This window comes from Malaclemys terrapin, chromosome 21 (genome assembly GCF_027887155.1).
Source record: "Malaclemys terrapin pileata isolate rMalTer1 chromosome 21, rMalTer1.hap1, whole genome shotgun sequence".
Lineage (NCBI taxonomy): Eukaryota > Metazoa > Chordata > Testudines > Emydidae > Malaclemys > Malaclemys terrapin.
The window spans coordinates 17333202-17355710 of NC_071525.1; the positions used below are offsets into that span (position 1 = coordinate 17333202).

Here is a 22509-nt window from a genome sequence, read left to right on the forward strand (position 1 = left end):
GACGCTGCTAAACAACCCCCTGCACCTGCAGCGAAAGGGGGAAGTTTGGAGCAACCCTTTGAGGCGCTCTGGGGCTCGGCTCCCCCCCAGCTCGCCCCAGGGAGACCCACAGAAATCTCACCCCCTCTTCACTCCACCCGGTGCCACTTCCCCTTTCGCCCTCCAAAGCCGCCGGACTGATTGTTCAGCTCCCCCCCGGCCAGATCAGCTGCTGGAGCCGCGGCTGCAGGACGCGCTATAAGGTAATTGCACCTTCTCCTGCTGGCGGGAATGGGGGCTAGTGGTTAGAGCGGGGGCTGGGAGCCAGGACTCCTGGGTTCTATCCATGCTTTGGGAGGGAACTGGGGTCTAGTGGTAATGGTGGGGGGCTGGGAGCTGGGGCTGGTGCAGGCTGGCTCTCCAGTGCTAAGCGGGAAGAAAGAGGCCTGTTTAGTGCTTGGAGGGGAGATCTCCAGGGAAACACGAACAGTGCTTCAAGGGGCATGGTGGAGGCGCTAGGGGGTGCTGGGCTGCAGGGGGCGGGGTGGGGGCACTAGGGGGCGCTGTGCTGCAGGGGACGGGGTGGGGGCAGTCAATGCCAGTTCTCACACCCTGAGGCCACTCTCCCACGTCCTCCCCCTCACCTTGGTTTGCTCAAAGCCCAGAGGAAGTGGCAGCATCTCTGTGACAAAAATACCCCGGGCCGAGGCCCAGCCAGCGGCCCTTGACGCGGGGGAAACAGCTGCTCTGGTGCCCTGTGCTGCTCGGAAGTGGGGGGGGGCATTCTCAGGAGTCTTCAACCCCATCACCCAAGTGGGGGATCGGACGTGAGGAGCAGCCGGGGCCTTTGACTCTGGACTGCGCCGTGCCCGGCCTGTGGTGAGGCACACAGCCTGACAGCTGCTGCACAGCTGGGGAAACTGAGGCACGGGGGGGTGACTTGGAGAACCTCACACACAAGTGGGCTCAGAGTTCTGGGCTCGTCTGCTGCTCTAACCACTAGACTCTGCTCCCCAGCCAGAGCCACAGATAGAACCCAGGAGTCCTGGCTTCCAGCCCCCACCCCCTAACCGATTAGAGGTATCCGGTCTGAGCTCCCAGGTGGCGTGGGTGGGGTTGTACCAAGACCTGTAATAACAGAACCCTGCCCAGCGGGGTGTGTAACGGTCCCCATGTGTTTAGCTGCCTTCCCTATGTAAACGTGACGCCCTTTGCACCGCGCCATGTGTGACAAACCCATCCGGCAGCTAGTGAGTTAGAGCAGGGGGACTGGCAGCCAGGACGCCTGGGTTCTCTCCCCAGCCCTGGGAGGGAAGCGGGGTCTAGTGGTTAGAGCGGGTAGCGGGTTCACTGCAGTCTCCCCTCTAGCTGGTTTCGCTCTGCTCTGGGTGTCTGATGTTGCTCTGGGTCATCGCAGGAACCGACCAGCCCTTCGCTCCTTCCTCTGCTCCCCAGCGCTGCGGCTGCCCAGGGGTCACCATGAGGCGTCTCGTCTGGCTACTGTTCCTACCTGGTAAGGCCCCTTCCCCTTGCCCTGAAGGTCTGGCTGCTTCAGCCCCACAGAGCCCTGGGGGCCGGAGAGAAGGGAGGGGAGACCCGGCTGGGGGCAGGGGTGTCACAAGCTCAGAAGAAGGTTTTCCTCTGTGAGATTTACTCCACTTGCATCAGACTAATGTGATCCAGTGATTGGCGGTGGGGGGTGGCCTGGGATTCAGGACTCCTGGGTTCTATCCCAGCTTGGGAGGGGAGTGGGGTCTAGTGGTTTAGTGGTGGAAATCAGGAATCGTGGGTTCTTCCCAGTGTGCTGATGGGGAAACTGAGGCACAGAGCCACACCATGAGCTGAACAGGGAGTTTAGTGCTGGGAATCAAACCCCGATCTCCTGAGTCCCAGTTCGGCACTGGAAGCGCCCGGCCAGCCTGCCCCTCGCTCCCATCTCTGTCACTCTGCTGCTTCCAGGCTTCCTCTGTCAATGTGACCCACCTGTCGAGGTCCCTGAGTCCCTGATCGCTTGGACGGGGGCCTGTCTGTCCATCCCGTGCCTCTATCGATCCTGTGTCCTGAACCCCATAAGGACAAAGAAATTGACCATCAACTCCCTGACCTGGTACCTGAACCCTGTGTATGACTCTGAGAAGAAAGATTTCAATGGCACCATCCTGTATAAACACAGCGCCTCCATCAGCCCGGCCGTCACAGAGCGTGTGAGGTTCCTGGGGGACCTGGAGAAAGATTGCAGCCTGCAGCTGTCTGACCTGCAGTCCAGCGAGAACGGCACATATGGGCTGAGATTGATCGTCTCGAGCACCGGGCAGAAACCGGAGGAGAAGAAGTGGATGACTAAGATCAATGTGAACGTGATGGGTAAGAGGGAAAGTCCTGGGCTTCCTTGTAGGAACAGATTAAAGACTCATAGCCCACCCCACCCCATCCCCTCCTCTAACCACTCGACCCCACTCCCCTCCCAGAGCTGGGCAGAGAACCCAGGAGTCCTGGCTCCCAGCCCCCCCAAACACTAGACCCCGCTCTGGTAGCAGCCACCCCTGGGGACACAGCTCAATGCACCTGGGATGACACCCAGGCCGGCTGTTCCTATTTTCTCCACCTCTGTCCCATCTCTTTAATGAGGTAACGACTCTCGCTAAAGTCTGGGGCTACAGCCAGCCTTGAACTCCCCATCTGCACGAGAACAGCACCGACCTCTGCCAGTCGAGCTAAAGGAGATGGGTCCTTACCTAGCGGAAGCAATAGGTTGTTATCCTCCGTGCTGCTCAGCAGAGCCTCTAGCAAAACAGAACAACAGTTTGGATAGAAAACTTCAAAGTTGTTTCCGTTTTATGGGGTGTTTTTCCACATTTCTCCTGAAATATTTTACTCACAAACTTTGAATTTTTGAATTTAATTTTTCCACTTGCTTTTTGTTCCCTTTTCACCCCAAGTGCAGCACAAGGAAGGATGTTGGGGGTTGGGTTTTGTTATTTCATGTTTTCCCTTTTCCTCCAGCTACCCCAGGGGAAGTCGTTTTGGTGCCTCAGTTTCCCCACCTGAAAATCAGGGAGAATAATCCTTTGCCTACTTCCACTGTGGTCTCTTTGGAGCAGGGACTGTCTCTCGCTGTGTCTGGGCAGCGCCCAGCACAACAGGGCCCTGATGTCACCTGGGGCAGGGACTCTACCTAATGCAGTAGGAAGAGAGCCTGAGATGTGAGCCCTTGTATCAGAGGCCTGGTATGAGGCAGGCCCTGCTCACAGAATGTAGCAAACACAGGGCTGATCTTGCAGAAATACACATTGCTAAGAAGTGCTAGGCACAGAGCACTCCCGCAAACACAGCCCGATATTAAGTGGTACCAAGGAAAGTACAAAAACCTTCCCCCAGGATAACGGGAACACACTGACCCCTCCTAACAGATAAGATCAGGCTGACAGTACAGAACTTGTTTATAGCAGGGTATAAAGATGTTATACCCGAGGCTTTGTCTACACTAGGCACCTTTCAGCGACACAGTTGTGCCGCTACAGCCCTGCCGCTAAGAGGCGCGCAGTGTAGCTGCTGTTTGTCGGCAGGAGAGAGCGCTCTTGTCGACAAAAAAATTCTACCCCCAGAGAGCGGCAGCAGCTTTGTCGGCGGGATAGTATTCCTGCCCACAAAGCACTGTTCACACCACCACTTTTCGTCGGTAAAACTTTTGTTGTTCAGGGTGTGAGTGTTTTTTAACATCCCTGAATGACAAAAGTTTTGCCGACGAAGTTCCAGTGTAGACACAGCCTCAGAGGGAGACTCTTTGGCCAGCTGAGGGGGCAGTGGAAAGTCCTGCCATGGACTGAGCTGCGTCCATTGTCACGGGCAGACATGTCTTAGTGTCCTTGTAGAGTCTGCTGGGTGCTACTATCATGCTTTGTCGCCAATAAACCTGGTCCGGTGCCTTCGTACCTTAACGGATCTTGTGGTCATTGGGCAGTTCGCTTGAGGTGTCTACGCAGAGCTGGGGCAGCACACAGAGAACACACACATGCAGCCGAACATCTAACACCACCTAATAATAAAGTGTTCTTCTTAATAACTTTCCCCTTTGTGCCCCTGATACAGATTCACCTCCAGCTCCTCAAATCCAAGCACCCAGCGAGCTCAAGGAGTCAATCATGGCCCAGGCAGTTTGCTCCATAGCCTATCACTGCCCCAACTACCCCATAACCCTGACGTGGGTCGGTTTGGGGCATAGGACCCCTGAGCCCACCATAAGGACGGGGAGCGGAAGGACTGAGAGCACATTGACTTTCACGCCCACCTGGCAGGACCATGGGACAAATTTAACCTGCCAGCTCAGCACCCCGGCTGGGACACCGAGCTCCGAGAGCAGCGTGGTGCTGGACGTGAAATGTGAGTGGGGGGATTTGAACTGGGCGCCCCTGGGTCTGACAGCACCAGCCCCACCAGCAGCTCTGGCACTGACCCATAAAGTGCTGTACGGGCTGCAGTTCTTGTGGGGCACCGGGAGGTGGACTGGGGTCCAGGTGGGTGGAAGCAGATTGGCCAATGGGGCGGGAGCTGGCAGTATTTTGAAGGAAGAGTGGGGCTGTACCACTGGGCAGGGATGGGCATGAGGGTCAGAGCCTGCGCCCCCTAGAGGGGAAAGGCCCAATGCCCCATTCCCCATCCCCCTGAGTCAGCCAGTCCCCTGCCCTGGATGGGAGCTGGCGCCTCCTAGAGGGAAAAGGCCCAGTGTCCCATTCCCCGTCCCCCTGAGCCAGCCAGTCCCCTGCCCTGGATGGGAGCTGGCGCCTCCTAAAGGGGAAAGGCCCAGTGTCCCATTCCCTGCCCCATGTCTGGACAGTGTCCATATCTCAGCTGTTCACCCGCGTGTTGGTTTGCTCCAGATGCCCCTAAGGGAGTCCAGTTGAACGCGACACCCGGAGAGACCATCCGAGAGGGGGACAGACTCGTGCTGATGTGCATGACCCAGGGCAGCAACCCCCCCGTCTCCACGTACAACTGGTATAAGGACACACAGTGGCTGAACCAGGGGCAGGAGCAGAGGCTGGAGTTTGAAGCCAAGGGGGACAAGCATTCCGGCTCCTATCGCTGCCAAGCCACCAATGAAATACAGACGGTCCGATCCCCAGCGCTGCGGATAGATGTCCAGTGTGAGTGTGGGGGCAGGGGCCAGACGGAAAGGCAGGGTCTGCGGAACTGCCCGAGACTAGATACCTCTGCTGAGCACAAGGAGAGGACGTTATTGTACTTCCCTAGACACTTGTGATGTGGCCATCAGAGGAGGTGAAATAGGCAGGGCTTGTGGCATCAGAAAAGACAGGAACTAAAATTAAAGGGAAATCTCCATTAGTTCTTAGCAGAACATGGCCTCTGACACACAGCATGGCAGTTCGGGTTCCAGCCAGCAGAGGGAACCCGAACTCACACACACAGAGTTCTGACCCATTCCCTCCAGCAGGGGGAGTGCTTACACGCACAGAGCAGGATTCAACCCCTCCAGCAGGGGGCAGCAGGAGACGTGTGTACACACACACACACACACACACACACAGAGTTGGGAGAAAAAGACGAACAAACCCGCAAACACTGGAACAATTTATTTTATTGCACTCAGGGGCAAAAAGGAGAAAAACAGAAAATTTGTCATTTCAAAAATGTGACATTTTCCCCGCCCCCAAATCGGCCCATTTTGAAGCAGAAGCGACTCGGGTGTTTCAAACATTTGAAAGCTTTTTCAACCCGTCACCTCTCAGGAGAGCCAGAGAGCGTCTTGTGCCTGAATGAATTCGGCGGGTCACGCTTGGTCCATGACATAGGCAGAAAACAACGTGTGATGCAAGAGGAACATTCGCTTTTGGGGTGAAATGACCCAGATTTTGCTAAAAAAACCACAGACCAAAAAGCACTTTCCCTCCCCCCGCCCCCACAGCTTTTGGAGGTTTTGCCACAGACGGATAATTCGTTTCACTGGACAATTGGTTTGGTTTTGTGGGGTGGGGGCGCAGCCCGTTGAAAATCCAAACATATTTTTAGTTTTTTGTTTTTGATAAAAATCCCCAAAATATATTCAGGGTTTTGAACTTTTCCTGAGACCAGGTGACGGGGTTCACTCGCTAGAGTGGCACCTCCTGCTGGCTGTCTGGGGGATTAGTCCCCTCCTGGTGGTGTGTCGCCGTCATTGTCACCACCTGCAGACCTGCTGCGCCTCTAACCTCTGTCTCTGGTGCTTGAGTTCCTGGGCCACTTCCCCATGGCCCCAGCATCTCCTTCGCCCTCTTCTCAGGGCCTCCCAGCCTGCTAGGAACCCCGTCCTCTCTCCTTGGGCACCCTGCAGACACTAGCTGCCTCTGCAGCTCCTTTTATGTGAGCCCTCTGGGTCCTGATTGGCTGCTCCGTTCAGCCGCTCTCTGATTGGCTGCTCCCTGCACAGCCTCCCGAGGCTGCTTTTAACCCCTTGCTTTCCGGTGTGGGGTGAACACTCCATCACAGACCAGAAAATGATTTTTTTCATGGGAAATGTCTGGGGAGTTTTTGTTGAAAACACGAACATTTCAGATGTAACCCTCCAAATCTTCCCAAGAGAAATAATGGCCATTTCCCCAAATCAGGCAGGGCTCTGCAGTGACACTGCCTCAGTTTCCCCACCCTACCTCTAGAGAAAGGATTGGCCCGTGTGACAGGTGTTCATCGGGGAACTAAGTTCAGTTCGTTCTCTGCCACTGGACTCCCGGAGTGACCTTGGTCAAGTCATTTAGGGTTTCCCACGAAATAGTCCGTTTAAATCAGAGTCTTTTTATTCCCCAGATGCCCCAAAGGACGCGCGTGTTGAACTGGTGACGGGCTCTCAGATCCAGGAAGGGACCACGGTTGTGCTCAGCTGCTCCTGCAGGGCTCATCCGCCCGTCAGCAGCTACAGCTGGTACAGAAACGGCCAGCACCTCCCAGCCCAAACCCAGCAGGAGCTGCGGTTTGACCAGATCCATCCCGACCAGTCCGGTTCCTACCACTGTGAACCTCAGAACACAGTCGGGATGTCGGAATCGCCGGCCTTTACAGTCGACGTACAGTGTGAGTAGCCAGGGGACCAGCAGGGGGCACTGCAGCTGGGTGGGGTATCCAGGATCTGCACTCCAGCTTGGCGTGGCAGAGCCTGCATGAATCCCGGAGGGGCAGGAGCCATAGCCCCCCCAGGACCTCCTTCCTGCCTCTGAAGAGGCATTGGTGTGAGCAGTGGGATCCCGTTATGTACCTCAGCATCCAGGGTATCTGTGCACGGGTGGGGTGCTCTCCTCCTTCTGCTTCACAGAGTCCCCGATTGGGCACAGGGCCTCAGCAAAGCAGGGCTGAGCGTTAGCACCCCTTTGGGATGGCTTCCCCCTCTCCAAGCAACAGGCTCAGGCTCTCTGCAGACTCAGTCACACTCAGGGCAGCTCCCTCCTCTCCAAGCGACAGGCTCAGACTCTCTGCAGACCCAATAAGTGTTGCTCTGTCAGTCGCACTTGGGGTAGCTCTCTCTGTGACAGGCTCCCCCCGGGGTGCCACTTGGAACTGGGGTACCACTGAGCCCATCTGACCCACCAGCCTGGGCGCCCTGTGGTGCTGGGATCAGTTGCCAAGCTCCCCAAGCCTGCTCTTTCAGCAGCACACACACAGAGAGGGACACACCCAGCTGCAGATTCACACACAGATGCTGAGATCAGCTCTGCATTGGAAGGCTCCGCTAAGGCGCCTCTCAGTTGCTAAGGCACGCACCCCCCTCTGGAGCGTAAGCCCCAAATGATACCGTCATGCACTGCACAGGGAATTGTACAGTGCAAGCTCATACAAGTCGCCCCCTCCCTCAATGTGGCGAGAGGGAAGCAACAGCTTTCTGCCCCCAGTTATAATTCCCACACACTGGTTTTAGACAAAACCAACACAAGTTTGTTAACTACAAAAGATAGATGTTAAGTGATGATAAGTGATAGCAAACAGATCAAAGCAGATTATCAAGTAAATAAACAAAACCGCAAACTGAGCTGAGCACACTAGATAGGTGGGATATGAATTAGCAAATTCTCACCCTGAGTGATAAACAGGCTGGCAGATTCTTAAGGCACAAGTTGCCTTGGCTTTCCCAGGTTTTCATACACAGCTAAAAATACTTCCAGCCCGAGACCATCACTTTCCACAGTTCACTCCTTGCCCCTCAGGTATTTCCAGGTGTGTTGTTGTCGGGAGAGTGAGGTACCATCATTTCCCCACTTGTATATCTTCTTCCCTCTTGCTGGAAAGCTCTTTTGCTGTGACCTGGGTCAAACGGTTCCCATTGTGCAGTGCTATCTCTGAGAGGTTTCGATTGCACACAGTTCCTGGGGTAACCCTGGTGATTGGATGCATTTCCTCAATGAGCCATTAACATTGTTTGGCCTTTATACTGTTGTACCGGAAAGGCTGCTTGTGGGCGTTTTCATCCTCACAACATGTTTCAGTAACACATACATAGCCAAACGTCATAACTCCACATACGACGATAGCACGTACAATCCAACGAGATATTAATGTCTAGCAGATCAAGACTTTTAACATGATACCTCACAAGGAATACTTTGTACAAAACATATCCTAATTACATGACAGTGGTGACTATTGGGGTGCCAGGGTGTCACACCCTCCTCTCCCAGCAATGAGCTCAGGCTCTCTGCAGACTCAGGCAGGCGTCGGCTACACTCAGGCAGCTCCCTCCTTTTTATTTCCTGCCTATAACCCTCCCCCCCGAACACTGAGACACACCCCGATCTCGATTCTTTTCCAGACCCCCCCAAGGAGGTACAAATCACCCTTGAAAACCCCCAGAGCATCCAGGAAGGCGACGCGGTGACGCTGAACTGCTCCGTGAGCAGCAGTAACCCCCCAGTGACCAAGTACACGTGGTACAAGGATAACAGCCAGTATCAGGAGACCCAAGAGAGCGTCCTGACCTTCCTCGCCACAGAGGAGCGGTCCGGTAGCTACAGCTGTGAGGCTCAGAACGCGATCAGCTATAGCCAGTCTTCATCTGTCTCAGTGGATGTGCAGTGTAAGTCATCGTCTCCTGGCTTCTCAGGCAAAGGCTTCTTGGAATTTTCCACTGCAAAATTTTGACGAAAAATATCGTTTTGTTCTTCCAGATCGACATTTTTATTCCATTGGTGCTTTTCGAAGACCAAAAAATTTCAGTTTTCTCCCCTTAGAACAATGGTCTTTGTCTCTCATGATTTAGCCTTTTACATTTTGTTCATGCTTTTCTAATTAGAAAAGTGACTTAACCCCCCTCCTCCCCTCCTTTTATCTTCTAACAGAAAAGTAGGGGTGAAAACCAATACAAATTGTGCTTTGGTTGCATTGTGTAGCCTTTTCTCATTATTATTATTATTATTATTAAAAAGTCGTTTTCACATTTTCTAACAGGAAAGTGACTTTTTAAAAAAATTCTGCTTGATTATCCACTCGAAAAGGGAGAAAAAATGTTTGAAAAGCTGTGTTTTTCTCTCACCACCTAGCCTTTACAAAAACAGAAAATCATTTTTTCATGCTTTTTCCATTTTATTGTGACTGAAAAAGCATGCAAAAAAGTTTTTAAAAGTGTTATTTATGCTCACGATTTAGTCTTTTATTTGAAAAGATATCTTTTTCATGGCTTAATTTACTTTATTTTTCACTGGAACAGTATCAGAAATGTTTTTAAAAATGTTATTTTGTCTCACTATTTAGTGGGTTTTATTAAAAAACAACAACCCCTTTTTATACTCTCCAGGGAGGAAAGTGACTCTTTGGACATTGTTCCACTGAAAAAATAGAGAAAAAAAGTTTTGTTTAATGTTTAGAAACGACCAGAATGTGTTTCCCCCATAATGTCTCCCCCTCTTTTACCCCTTCCCAGCTTTTTCCAGTAAATAACAATGGTGAGAACTTCACCACAATCTCCAACCAAAATTTGTCCCAAATCATTTGTCCCTCTCCCCCAAAAATGTTACATATTTTTTTCCAACCAATTTTTTGTGGTCAGAAATGACTGTTGTTCCCTTTGAGACAAAGCTTTTGGGGGTGAGCCCCCTGTTTTCTGGCAAAAAATAGATCTGCTGAAAAAGCCTCAGGCAGGTCTGGTTGTCATCTCAGGGGCTTTGGGGGCAGCCCTGAATCTAAGCTGAGCTGGATACGCCTGGCTCATGGAGGGGAGTCCGCTGTGGGAAGCGCTTACGAGCAGAGCGCCAGAAGGAGCCCAGCTGGATTGGACCCTCGTGCCGTCGGCCTTAGGGTCGCACAGTGCGTGGATACGAGGCCTTCCGGGGTGATGGAGACGGAGAACTGAAGGAGCAGAGCGCTGGAACTTGTCCCACCTGTGAAGCTAAGCAGGGAGAGACTGGCCCAAGAGGCTGTGTGATCTCTGGGTCACTAGGCTCCTGTTCTACCTCTGAAGTTCAGCAGGAACAGTTGGGGCCAGCGGCTGGAAGGGAACCCAGGAGGGAAAATCCCTGCTTTCTATTGAAATAGAGTAACCAGAGGAGTGGTATGGGAGGCTGTAATGGTCTGGCCTTTAAAATCTAGCTAGTGTCAGACCCCAGCCATGGGCTGTTGCTCCATTGGGGTCAATGGGCCGGCTGCCTGAGGCTCTCAGGGTGCTTTGTGTCTCTCTGCAGACGCGCCCCAGCACGTTGCCGTGGTGCGGCAGCCGTCGGGGTCCATCAAGGAGGGCGAGGCCGTGACCCTGGAGTGCTCCGTGGGCAGCGCCAACCCCTCTGCCCTGCACTACACCTGGTACAAGGACGAGGCGCGGCAGGGTGAGAACTCCAACAGGCTGAAGCTGGCGGCCGTGGTGTCGGCTGATTCGGGCCAGTACCGGTGTGAGGCTAAGAATGACGTGGGCACCACCCATGCCGAGCCCATCCCGCTGGATGTCTGGTGTAAGTAACCAACCCCCAGAGCTGGGGAGAGAACCCAGGAGTCCTGACTCACAGACCCGCACACACACACTCTAACCACTAGACTCCACTCCCCTCCCAGAACTGAGGAGAGAACCCAGGAGTCCTGACTCACAGACCCTCACACACACACTCTAACCACTAGACTCCACTCCCCTCCCAGAACTGAGGAGAGAACCCAGGAGTCTTGGCTCCCAGCCCCCCACTCTAACCACTGGCACTGGCTCTCTCCCCAGATGCCCCCCGGGATGTACAGCTGTCCGTGGTCCCACAGGGGCAGATTGTGGAGGGGATGGAGGTGACGCTGCGGTGCTGGGCCGATGCCCTCCCGCCCGTGCTGGGCTACGACTGGTACCGGGACGGCCAACTCCAGGAGCGACAAACCCAGGACACGTTGAGCATCTTGGCTGTGAAGGTCGGGGCGTCCGGGCACTACCACTGTCGGGCCAGAAACCAGATCTCCTACGGGGACTCCTCGCCCATCCGCCTCACCGTCTACTGTAAGGGGCCTGTGTGCTGGTGCCCCTCAACCCCGACCCGCAGGCCCGGCTAGCCCAGCACTGGGATCACCCTACCCCCAGCTCTGCTGGTGCCCCTCAATCCTGAACTGCTCTAACCACTGGCCCCCACTCCTGTGCCCCCCATTCCTTGCTCTCTGTTGTTTTGCAGTCAGCTCCATGACTATAGCCAAGAACTCGGCTCTAGGGATCGGCGTGGTCATAGTGTTTATCCCCCTGCTGGTGGCGCTGGTCTTTGCCCTTAGGCGATGGTAAGCAGAAACCTTTCCTCACCCCCAACCCAGGCATCCCCAATCCCCAGGGATCAGCACCCACGGAGCCGGGCAGCCTGATCTCTGCAACGGGCTCGTGCAGCCGCTCCTCCCCCACCCTAACCACTAGACCCCACTCCCCTCCCAGAGCCAGAGGTAGAACCCAGGAGTCCTGGCTCTTGACCCTGCTCCTCATTGTCATTGCAGGAGGAAGCGGCGTCTTCCCGAGCTGGTTGTGGAGCCTCTGGGCAGGCGAAGGAGATCGTTCTTTGTGAGAGATTTTTCATAGGGGGCGCTGTGCTGCAGGGTGGGGGACTCTCCCCTGGCAGGCAGGGCTGGCCCCGATGCCCCAGGGCAGCGCTAGGGGGCGCTGTGCTGCAGGGGGTGGGGTGGGGACTCTCCCGTGGCAGCCAGGGCTGGCCCTGATGCCCCAGGGCAGCGCTAGGGGGCGCTGTGCTGCAGGGGACGGGGTGGGGACTCTCCCCTGGCAGGCAGGGCTGGCCCCGATGCCCCAGGGCAGCGCTAGGGGGCGTTGTGCTGCTGGGGACGGGGTGGGGGACTCTCCCCTGGCAGGCAGGGCTGGCCCTGATGCCCCAGGGCAGCGCTAGAGGGCGCTGTGCTGCAGGGGGCGGGGTGGGGACTCTCCCCTGGCAGGCAGGGCTGGCCCCGATGCCCCAGGGCAGCACTAGGGGGCACTGTGCTGCAGGGGGCGGGATGGGGGACTCTCCTCTGGCAGGCAGGGCTGGCCCCGATGCCCCAGGGCGGCGCTAGGGGGCGCTGTGCTGCAGGGCATTGCCCTATAGCAGATCAGAGTTGAATTTCTAGTCCTGAGCCCTTGGGGTCATTAAAGATTCCCGGGCCCATTCCCTAAACTTCAGGACATCAAACCCAGCGTGTGGGCGAAACCCCAGAGAGGGAGATTCTGTTCTCCCTCCACCAAGCCCTCTCAGACATTACAAGAAGAAAGAGGATTTTTCTTCACTTCCTGTCCTAAACTTGTGGCATCACTGAGCGGCTGTTCCTTAGCTGCCCCTCCCTAGAAGTGGCTGTATCTCAGTGCTGGGCGAGCCATCCCCATGCGGCGTTATGTGCAGCTTGTTCCCCAGATGCCCTACCCCAGAGGTGCCTGCATCTCAGTGCTGGGCGAGCCATCCCCATGCAGCGTTATGTGCAGCTGTTCCCCAGATGCCCTACCTCAGAGGTGGCTGCATCTCAGTGCTGGGCGAGCCGTCCCCATGCGGCGTTATGTGCAGCTGTTCCCCAGATGCCCTACCCCAGAGGTGGCTGCATCTCAGTGCTGGGTGAGCCATCCCCGTGCACTCAATGGATGTTTTGTCTCTCTCTCAGCCTAGGAGACGGGAACCTTTGAAAGTCCAGCGGCCCGCCAGCTCGGTGGGGTGCCTGAATGGAGTATCCGGAGATGCTGTCAATTATGCTACACTCCAGTTCCCACCCAGCCACCCCCAGGGGCTGACTGCCCCTGCCAGGTACAAAGGAAAGGAACTGGGGGAGCAGAAATGAGTTCCCCTCCCCCCAGTATGGAGTCCTGGTTCCTCCCAGAGCCAGAGAGGGAAGCCAGGAGTCCTGGCTCCTCCGAGAGCCGGGGAGAGAACCCAGGAGTCCTGCTTCTCCCAGGAGTGGGGAGGGAACCCAGGAATCCTGGCTCCTCCCTGAGCCCAGGAGGGAACCCAGGATTCCTGGCTTCTCCCAGGGGTGGGGAGGGAACCCAGGAGTCTGGGCTGCGTCTCATCAGAGCTGTCGATTTCCTCCCAGGGTGCCAGGAAACTCGAGGCAGCGAGTGAAGCCAGGGGGCCTGGATGAAACTGTTATTTACAGTGTGGTGAAGAAACCCAACCTGCCACCCAAGGTACCAGCCTGGGTTTACCCTGGGTCCCCCCAGTCCCCCGTCACTTCAGAGCCTGTGTCCTCCAGGCCCTTTAACTGTGATGCTTGGGCAATGCCCGTCTGTCACTGAGTGAGGGGCACAGGCAGGGCTGGGGGGGGCCCAGGGCTGGGATCGCAGGGGCTGTGGGTCAGGAGTGAGGGGCACCGGCAGGGGTTTGGAGGAGCCCAGGACTGGGCTAGCAGGGGGCTGTGGGTCAGGAGTGAGGGGCACCGGCAGGGGTGTGGGGGAGCCCAGGGCTGGGCTAGCAGGGGCTGTGGGTCCGGAGTGAGGGGCACCGGCAGGGCTGGGTGGGGCCCAGGGCTAGGATCGCAGGGGGCTGTGGGTCGGGAGTGAGGGGCACTGGCAGAGCTGGGGGTTGGGAGGAGCCCAGGGCTGGGCTAGCAGGGGGCTGTGGGTCGGGAGTGAAGGGCACCGGCAGGGCTGGGGTGGACCCCAGGGCTGGGCTAGCAGGGGCTGTGGGTCAGGAGTGAGGGGCACCGGCAGGGCTGGGGGGAGCCCAGGGCTGGGATCGCAGGGGCTGTGGGTGGGGAGTGAGGGGCACCGGTAGGGGTGTGGGGGATCCCAGTGCTGGGCTAGCAGGGGGCTGTGGGTCGGGAGTGAGGGGCACCGGCAGGGGTGTGGGGGATCCCAGTGCTGGGCTAGCAGGGGGCTGTGGGTCGGGAGTGAGGGGCACCGGCAGGGCTGGGGGGGACCCAGGGCTGGGATCGCAGGGGCTGTGGGTCGGGAGTGAGGGGCACTGGCAGGGGTGTGAGGGAGCCCAGGGCTGGGCTAGCAGGGGGCTGTGGGTCAGGAGTGAGGGGCACCGGCAGTGGTGTGGGGGAGCCCAGGGCTGGGCTAGCAGGGGGCTGTGGGTCAGGAGTGAGGGGCACCGGCAGAGCTGGGGGGGAGCCCAGGGCTGGGCTAGCAGGGGCTGCGGGTTGGGAGTGAGGGTCACTGGCAGAGCTGGGGGGGGCCCAGGGCTGGGTTCACAGAGGCTGTGGGTTGGGAGTGAGGGGCAGTGGCAGGGCTGGGGGGGGGCCCAGGGCTGGGCTAGCAGGGGCTGTGGGTCAGGAGTGAGGGGCACCGGCAGGGCTGGGGGGGAGCCCAGGGCTGGGCAAGCAGAGGGCTGTGGGTCGAGAGTGAGGGGCACCGGCAGGACTGGGGGGGGGGCCCAGGGCTGGGCTGGCAGGGGGCTGTGGGTCGGGAGTGAGGGGCACCGGCAGGGCTGGGGGGGGGGGGAAGCAGGGCTGGGCAGGGGCTGTGGGTCAGGAGTGAGGGGCACCGGCAGGGGTGTGGGGGAGCCCAGGGCTGGGATCGCAGGGGCTGCGGGTCGGGAGTGAGGGGCACCGGCAGGGCTGAGGGGGGGGGGGGGAAGCAGGGCTGGGCAGGGGCTGCGGGTCGGGAGTGAGGGGCACCGGCAGGGGTGTGGGGGAGCCCAGGGCTGGGCTAGCAGGGGCTGCGGGTCGGGAGTGAGGGGCACCGGCAGGAGTGTGGGGGAGCCCAGGGCTGGGCTAGCAGGGGCTGCGGGTCGGGAGTGAGGGGCACCGGCAGGGGTGTGGGGGAGCCCAGGGCTGGGCTAGCAGGGGCTGTGGGTCGGGAGTGAGGGGCACCGGCAGAGCTGGAGAAGGGGGGGCCCAGGGCTGGGTTCACAGAGGCTGCGGGTCGGGAGTGAGGGGCACCGGCAGGGCTGGAGAAGGGGGGGCCCAGGGCTGGGTTCACAGGGGCTGCGGGTCGGGAGTGAGGGGCACCGGCAGGGCTGGAGAAGGGGGGGGCCCAGGGCTGGGTTCACAGGGGCTGTGGGTCGGGAGTGAGGGGCACCGGCAGGGCTGGGGGGGGGGCCAGGGCTGGGTTCACAGGGGCTGTGGGTCGGGAGTGAGGGGCACCGGCAGGGCTGGAGAAGGGGGGAGCCCAGGGCTGGGCTTGCAGGGGGCTGCGGGTCGGGAGTGAGGGGCACCGGCAGGGCTGGAGAAGGGGGGGGCCCAGGGCTGGGTTCACAGGGGCTGCGGGTCGGGAGTGAGGGGCACCGGCAGCGCTGGAGAAGGGGGGGCCCAGGGCTGGGTTCACAGGGGCTGTGGGTCGGGAGTGAGGGGCACCGGCAGGGCTGGAGAAGGGGGGGGCCCAGGGCTGGGTTCACAGGGGCTGCGGGTTGGGAGTGAGGGGCACCGGCAGCGCTGAAGAAGGGGGGGCCCAGGGCTGGGTTCACAGGGGCTGCGGGTCGGGAGTGAGGGGCACTGGCAGGGCTGGAGAAGGGGGGGGCCCAGGGCTGGGCTAGCAGGGGCTGTGGGTCGGGAGTGAGGGGCACCGGCAGGGCTGGAGAAGGGGGGGGCCCAGGGCTGGGTTCACAGGGGCTGTGGGTCGGGGGTGAGGGGCACCGGCAGGGCTGGAGAAGGGGGGGGCCCAGGGCTGGGTTCACAGGGGCTGTGGGTCGGGAGTGAGGGGCACCGGCAGGGCTGGAGAAGGGGGGAGCGCAGGGCTGGGTTCACAGGGGCTGCCGGTCGGGAGTGAGGGGCACCGGCAGGGCTGGAGAAGGGGGGGGCCCAGGGCTGGGTTCACAGGGCCTGCGGGTCGGGAGTGAGGGGCACCGGCAGGGCTGGAGAAGGGGGGGCCCAGGGCTGGGTTCACAGGGGTGATGGGACGGTATCATACTAGCTGTGCGGCTAAGACACCCAGGCATCGAAGGCTGGGCAGGTTGTTTTTCTGCCTCTAGTTCCCCTTTTCGTGGCTCTCACGTGACTTAGGATAAACTTTTGCTCTCAAAATAAAATCATTTGTCGAGATAAGATAAAAATACGCTGCCCTTCCCCTGAGCAGCTGGAATCTAAACCAGCCATGAACACCCTGGGGAGCCTGCCACGTACCTATTATGTCTTGATGCATCTTCATTTAACATCAGACCTCTGGCAGCGCAGGTTGGGGAGCCCAGGGCTGGACTGGCAGGGGGCTGTGGGTCGGGAGTGAGGGGCACTGGCAGAGCTGGGGTTTGGGGGGCAGGGCTGGGCTTGCTGGGGGCTGTGAGTGGGGAGAGAGGGGCCCCGGCAAAGCTGGGGGGTGGGGAGCCCAGGGCTGGGCTAGCAGGAGGCTGCGGGTCGGGAGTGAGGGGCCCCGGCAGAGCTGGGGGTGGGGAGCCCAGGGCTGGGCTGGCAGGGGGCTGTGGGTCGGAAGTGAGGGGCCCCGGCAGAGCTGGGGGGTGGGGGGCAGGGCTGGGCTGACAGGGGGCTGTGGGCTGGGAGCTGGGGTGGTCCCAGCAGGCAGAGCTGGGGGCTGGCGTCTGTAGCTGTCTCTCTCTGATCCCCGCCTGCCTCCCCAGGGCGAAGCGAAGGGCGACTATGAGAATGTGGGGGCCCAGCTGGAGGAGGAGGAGGAGCTAAACTACTGCACCCTGGTGCTGCCCCCGCGCACCCAGGCCCCACGTGGCCACTGGGAGTGTGAGTCGGACTCGGAGTCGGAGGCGAGCGTGCAGTACGCAGCCCTGAGGCACTGAGCCCTCCCTGGATGGGGCCGGCTCCCCGCTGGCCATGGAGCCCAGCCACGGACCCACGGAACCCGGCCACAGACCCACGGACCCCTGGAGCCCGGCCACGGACACACATAGCCTGGCCATGGACTCACGTAGCCTGGCCAGGGATCCACGGAGCCCAGCCACGGACCCACGGAGCCCGGCCACAGACCCACGGACCCCTGGAGCCCGGCCACGGACACATGTAGCCCGGCCATGGACTCACGTAGCCCAGCCACGGACCCACGGAGCCCGGCCACGGACACACGTAGCCCAGCCATGGACTCACGTAGCCTGGCCAGGGATCCATGGAGCCCAGCCACAGACCCACGGAGCCCGGCCACAGACCCACGGACCCCTGGAGCCCAGCCACGGACACACGTAGCCTGGCCATGGACTCACGGAGCCTGGCCAGGGATCCACGGAGCCCAGCCACGGACACACGTAGCCCGGCCATGGACTCACATAGCCCAGCCATGGACCCACGGACCCTGGCCAGGGACCCACGGAGCCTGGCCACGGACCCACAGAGCCTGGCCACGGACCCACAGAGCCTGGCCACGGACCCACAGGGCTGGGCCATGGACCCACAGAGCCTGGCCCCGAGCCACTCTGGACTCTCAGCCCCAGCTGAGCTCTGGACGCTGGGCCCCACCTAGAGACCCAGACCCTGTGGGGCGTGCGGGAGGGTCAGTGGTGCTAGCGCTGGATCTGGACGGGGGAGCAGAGTGGGGGCAGGGCGGGCAGAGTCTCTGCAGCTAGAGCTAAACACAGGAGATGTGATGCAGAGGCAAGGGATGGGGTGTTCCAGCCAGCAGGGGGCAGCAGGGACACACACACACACACACACACACACGCACTCACACACACACAGGGCAAGCGATGGGGTGTTCCAGCCAGCAGGGGGCAGCAGGGACACACACACACACACAGGGCAAGGGATGGGGTGTTCCAGCCAGCAGGGGGCAGCAGGGACACACACACACGCGCACACACACACACACAGAGCAGGGCCCAGCCCCTCCAGCTGGGGGCAGCAGGGACGGACACACACACACGTACACACACACACAGGGCAAGGGATGGGGTGTTCCAGCCAGCAGGGGGCAACACACACACACACACACACACACACACACACACACACACACACAGAGTAAGGGATGGGGTGTTCCAGCCAGCAGGGGGCAGCAGGGACACACACACACACACACACACACACACACACACACACACACAGTAAGGGATGGGGTGTTCCAGCCAGCAGGGGGGCAGCAGGGACACGCACACACACACAGGGCAAGGGATGGGGTGTTCCAGCCAGCAGGGGGGCAGCAGGGACACACACACACACACAGTAAGGGATGGGGTGTTCCAGCCAGCAGGGGGCAGCAGGGACACACACACACACACACACACACACACACGGCAAGGGATGGGGTGTTCCAGCCAGCAGGGGGCAGCAGGGACACACACACACACACACACACACACACACACACACACACGGCAAGGGATGGGGTGTTCCAGCCAGCAGGGGGCAGCAGGGACACACACACACGTGCACACACACACACACACAGAGCAGGGCCCAGCCCCTCCAGCTGGGGGCAGCAGGGACGGACACACACACACGTACACACACACACAGTAAGGGATGGGGTGTTCCAGCCAGCAGGGCGGCATCAGGGACACACACACACACTTCCCCAGCTGGCTGTAGGACACACCTGTCTGCAGCAGGGGGTGCTTTCCCTGGTTACCCCCCCACCCAGCTATCCCCGGGACTCTCCAGGTGCTGCCCCCTGAGGTTTAGGCCCCCGGCATGGCGACCCTCCTGAGGCCCACAGGCTGTCCCTCCCACCCCACCCTGGGTGATAGGGGATGAGCCGGATCAACCTTCTGTAGCTTTTCTAGTGCGCTATAGGTTGGAGTGCGAGGGCTGGGAGCCAGGACTCCTGGGTTCCAGCCCCAGCTCTGGGAGGGGAGCGGGGTCTAGTGGTTAGAGCAGGGGGGGCTGGGAGCCAGGACTCCTGGCTTCCCGCCCCAGCTCTGGGAGGGGAGCGGGGTCTAGTGGTTAGAGCAGGGGGGGCTGGGAGCCAGGACTCCTGGCTTCCGGCCCCAGCTCTGGGAGGGGAGTGAGATCTAATTGTGGGGGGAGGTGGAAGGATTTGCAATGCTCCCTGAAATGTTTATGAGTAGTGTGTGTTTAACAGCAACGCTGCACGGGGACGGCTCATCCGGTGCTGGGATGCAGCCAGCTCTGGGGTGGGACAGCCAGGGAACAGCCGCATGCAGTCACTCAGTGCTTTCCTTTCTGATTAACAAGTGCCTGGGCCAGCACGCGCCTGGCACGAGGAATCAGGGATGTAATTGGCATCTCTTCCCGCCGCAGGATCAGCAATAAAAATACTTTACAGGCTATTAACTGCAGCAGGAACTGGTCAAATAGCGAGTTCTGTAAACAGCTCGCAGCTGGAAAGCACCGGAGCGTTCGGCCCCTGCTGCCAAGAGAAACCGGCGCAGCTGCCACAGCAGAAAAAGAAATAAATTGATCTATGAGCATTTGCCAGGAGCTGTATTTATCTGAGAGATCTGTGCGTCCTGTACGAGGGGATGCAATGCCAGAGCGTGGCACAGGGGGCGCTGTGCTGCAGGGGGTGGGATGGGGGCTCTCCCCTGGCAGTCTGGGCTGGCCCCAAAGCCCCAGGGTGGCACTTGGGGGTGCTGTGCTGCAGGGGGCGGGGTGGGGGCTCTCCCCTGGCTGTCAGGGCTAGCCCTGATACCCCAGCACAATGCAAGCTTGCTGGGTTAAAAGCAGGGGAAGCTGGGAATCTGGACGCTTGGGTTCTCCTCCATTCTGTCCTTCTCTAACCTGTGCCTCAGTTTCCTGCTATGGCGTGGGTGTGAGTGACTTCATGCCTGTAAGGGGTGAGGCAGCTGGGAATGCCTTGACGGACTCTGAGATGCAGGTGGGGCAGTTGGGGAACAGCTGCACACAACACTGCATGGGGAGGCCTAGCTTGGTGCTGAGATGCAGCCACTTCTGGGGCGGGGCAGCCGGGGAACAACCACACATAACACCACATGGGGACACCTTGACCGACTACAAGATGCAGCCACCACTGGGGTGGGGAAGTTGGGGAACAGCTGCACATAACAGCGTATGGGGATGGCTCAGCCAGTGCTGAGATGCAGCCACCTCTGGGGCAAGGCAGCTGGGGAACAGCTGCACATAACGCTGCTCGGGATGGCTCGCTCAGTGCTGATATGCAGCTGGGGAACAGTGCTGGGGCAGGGCAGCTGGGGAACAGCTGCACACAGCACTGCATGGGGAGGCCTAGCCTGGTGCTGAGATGCAGCCACCTCTGGGGCGGGGCAGCTGGGGAATAGCCGCACATAACGCCACATGGGGACAGCTCGCTGGGCCTGAGATGCAGCCAGCTCTGTCATGAGATCATGCCGGGGGTTTCCTGCAGCAGCACTTCAGAGGGAGCAATTCACTCTAGTGAGTTGACCTTGCCTTCCTGTGTGTCTCTAAAACCACATTATCTCTCCCAGCGGAAATAGCACAGAGTCACGGAAACAAGCAGAGCGATAGGGATCTCGGGGGAGTTCGCTTATTGAGCTTTGTATCAGCCATCAAAATAACAGGCCCTGACAACTGATGGGCTGACAGCAGCGGGGCTGGGAGCCAGGACTCCTGGGTTCTAGCCTCGGCTCTGGCGCTAGGAGAAACCACTCCGTTGGCAGTTGGTAGAAAGCACCTGTAGCACACCTGAATGCCATGCTATGCTGCTTGTCACTAACAAGGGGGGATCCAGCTGCTTTTAAAGGAGTCCCCAAGAAATGCGTCTAGCTCTGGGGCGGAGCAGCTGGGGAAGAGCCGCACAGCGACTCTGTATGGGGATGGATCACCCAGCACCGAGAGTATCAGGGGGTAGCCGTGTTAGTCTGTATCTACAAAAACAACAAGGAGTCTGGTGGAACCTTAAAGACTAACAGATTTATTTGGGCATAAGCTTTCGTGAGTAAAAACCTCACTTCTTCGGATGCATAGAGTGAAAGTTATGCATTCTTTATGCAACTGAGATGCAGCCACCTCTGGTGCGGGGCAGCTAGGAAACCGCCACGCAGGGATCGATGAGCGGCAGCTGCCTCTGAAGTGGGGAAAATCTCCTCCCAGGATGAGGGGGCGAGTCCCATTTATCGGGTCACATTGCGGGGCTGGGTGTCTGTCCTACTTCGGGGTCCCAGCTCCGGGTCCACACAGAGGGATCTATTCCCCGTGGGGGATAATCCAGCCGTGCCCCCGTCTCGGCGGCCGTTCTCTCCCTCTCAGTCGCTCCAGCTGGGGGGCACGAGGCAGAAGGGCCCGTGGGGCAGGGCGGCCCCCTGCGCCTCCCCGGGTTTTTATGGCTTTATGGCCCAGCCACGTAGCCGGGGGATGAAGCTGCCCTGGTTGAACAATTCCTTCTGGGCAATTTCATCCCACCTGGGAGCAGGCTGATCCACGCCCCCAGCGACCGCTGGCACAGCAGCTCGCCACGTCCCCGGAGCCAGGCCGGGCGGGAGCACAGGTGTGGGGAGCTGAGCCAGAGAGGTAGGAGCTAGGGGATGTGGCCATGGGGCAGGGATGGGGGGTGGATCTAGGGGACGCGGCCATGGGGCAGGGACATGGAGGTGGATCTAGGGGATGCGGTGATGGGGCAGGGATGGGGGGTGGATCTAGGGGACACGGCCGTGGGGCAAAGATCATGGTGGATCGAGGGGACACAGCTGTGGGGCAGGAATCTGGGGGTGGATCTAGGACATGCGGCCGTAGGGCAGGAATGAGGAGGTGGATCTAGGGGACGCGGCCGTGGGACAGGAATGGGAGTGGATCGAGGGGACATGGTCATGGGGCAGGGATCTGGGGGTGGATCTAGGGGACGTGGCCATGAGGCAGAGACTGGGGGTAGATCCAGGGTGTGTGGACATGGGGCAGGAAAGTGGAGGTGGATCTAGGGGATGCGGCCATGAGGCAGAGACTGGGGGTAGATCCAGGGTGTGTGGACATGGGGCAGGAAAGTGGAGGTGGATCTAGGGGATGCAGCCGTAGGGCAGGGATGGGGGGTGGATCTAGGAGATGTGGCCATGGGGCAGGGATGGGAGTGGATCGAAGGGACATGGTCATGCGGCAGGGATGGGGGGGGTCGATCTAGGGGATGTAATGATGAGGCAGGGATGAGGAGGTGGATCTAGGGGGTGTGGTCATGGGGCAGGGATGTGGAGATGGATCTAGGCGACGCGGTCATGGGACAGGGATCTGGGGTGTGGATCGAGGGGATGTGGGGCAGGGATGGGGGGCTGGATCTAGGGGACACGGTGAAGGGGGATCATCCTTGTTATCATTCCAGCCCCAGCTGAGATGCCTCCCTCCTCCACCCCCCGCTGAGCCGGCACT

At 59.5% G+C, this 22509-nt stretch overlaps 1 protein-coding gene across 1 annotated transcript; it reads left to right on the forward strand.

Annotated features, from left to right (window-relative positions):
• Positions 1 to 1374: 1374 nt before the first annotated feature.
• Positions 1375 to 17055, forward strand: LOC128827180 (B-cell receptor CD22-like). Its single transcript, XM_054010973.1, has 13 exons — positions 1375 to 1492; positions 1939 to 2343; positions 4069 to 4359; positions 4857 to 5123; positions 6778 to 7041; positions 8768 to 9031; positions 10632 to 10895; positions 11150 to 11413; positions 11583 to 11682; positions 11890 to 11953; positions 13030 to 13169; positions 13456 to 13549; positions 16875 to 17055. The coding sequence occupies exons 1-13, from the start codon at positions 1375 to 1377 to the stop codon at positions 17046 to 17048; spliced, it is 2709 nt and encodes a 902-aa protein (XP_053866948.1). The 3' UTR covers positions 17049 to 17055.
• The last annotated feature ends 5454 nt before the right edge of the window (positions 17056 to 22509 follow it).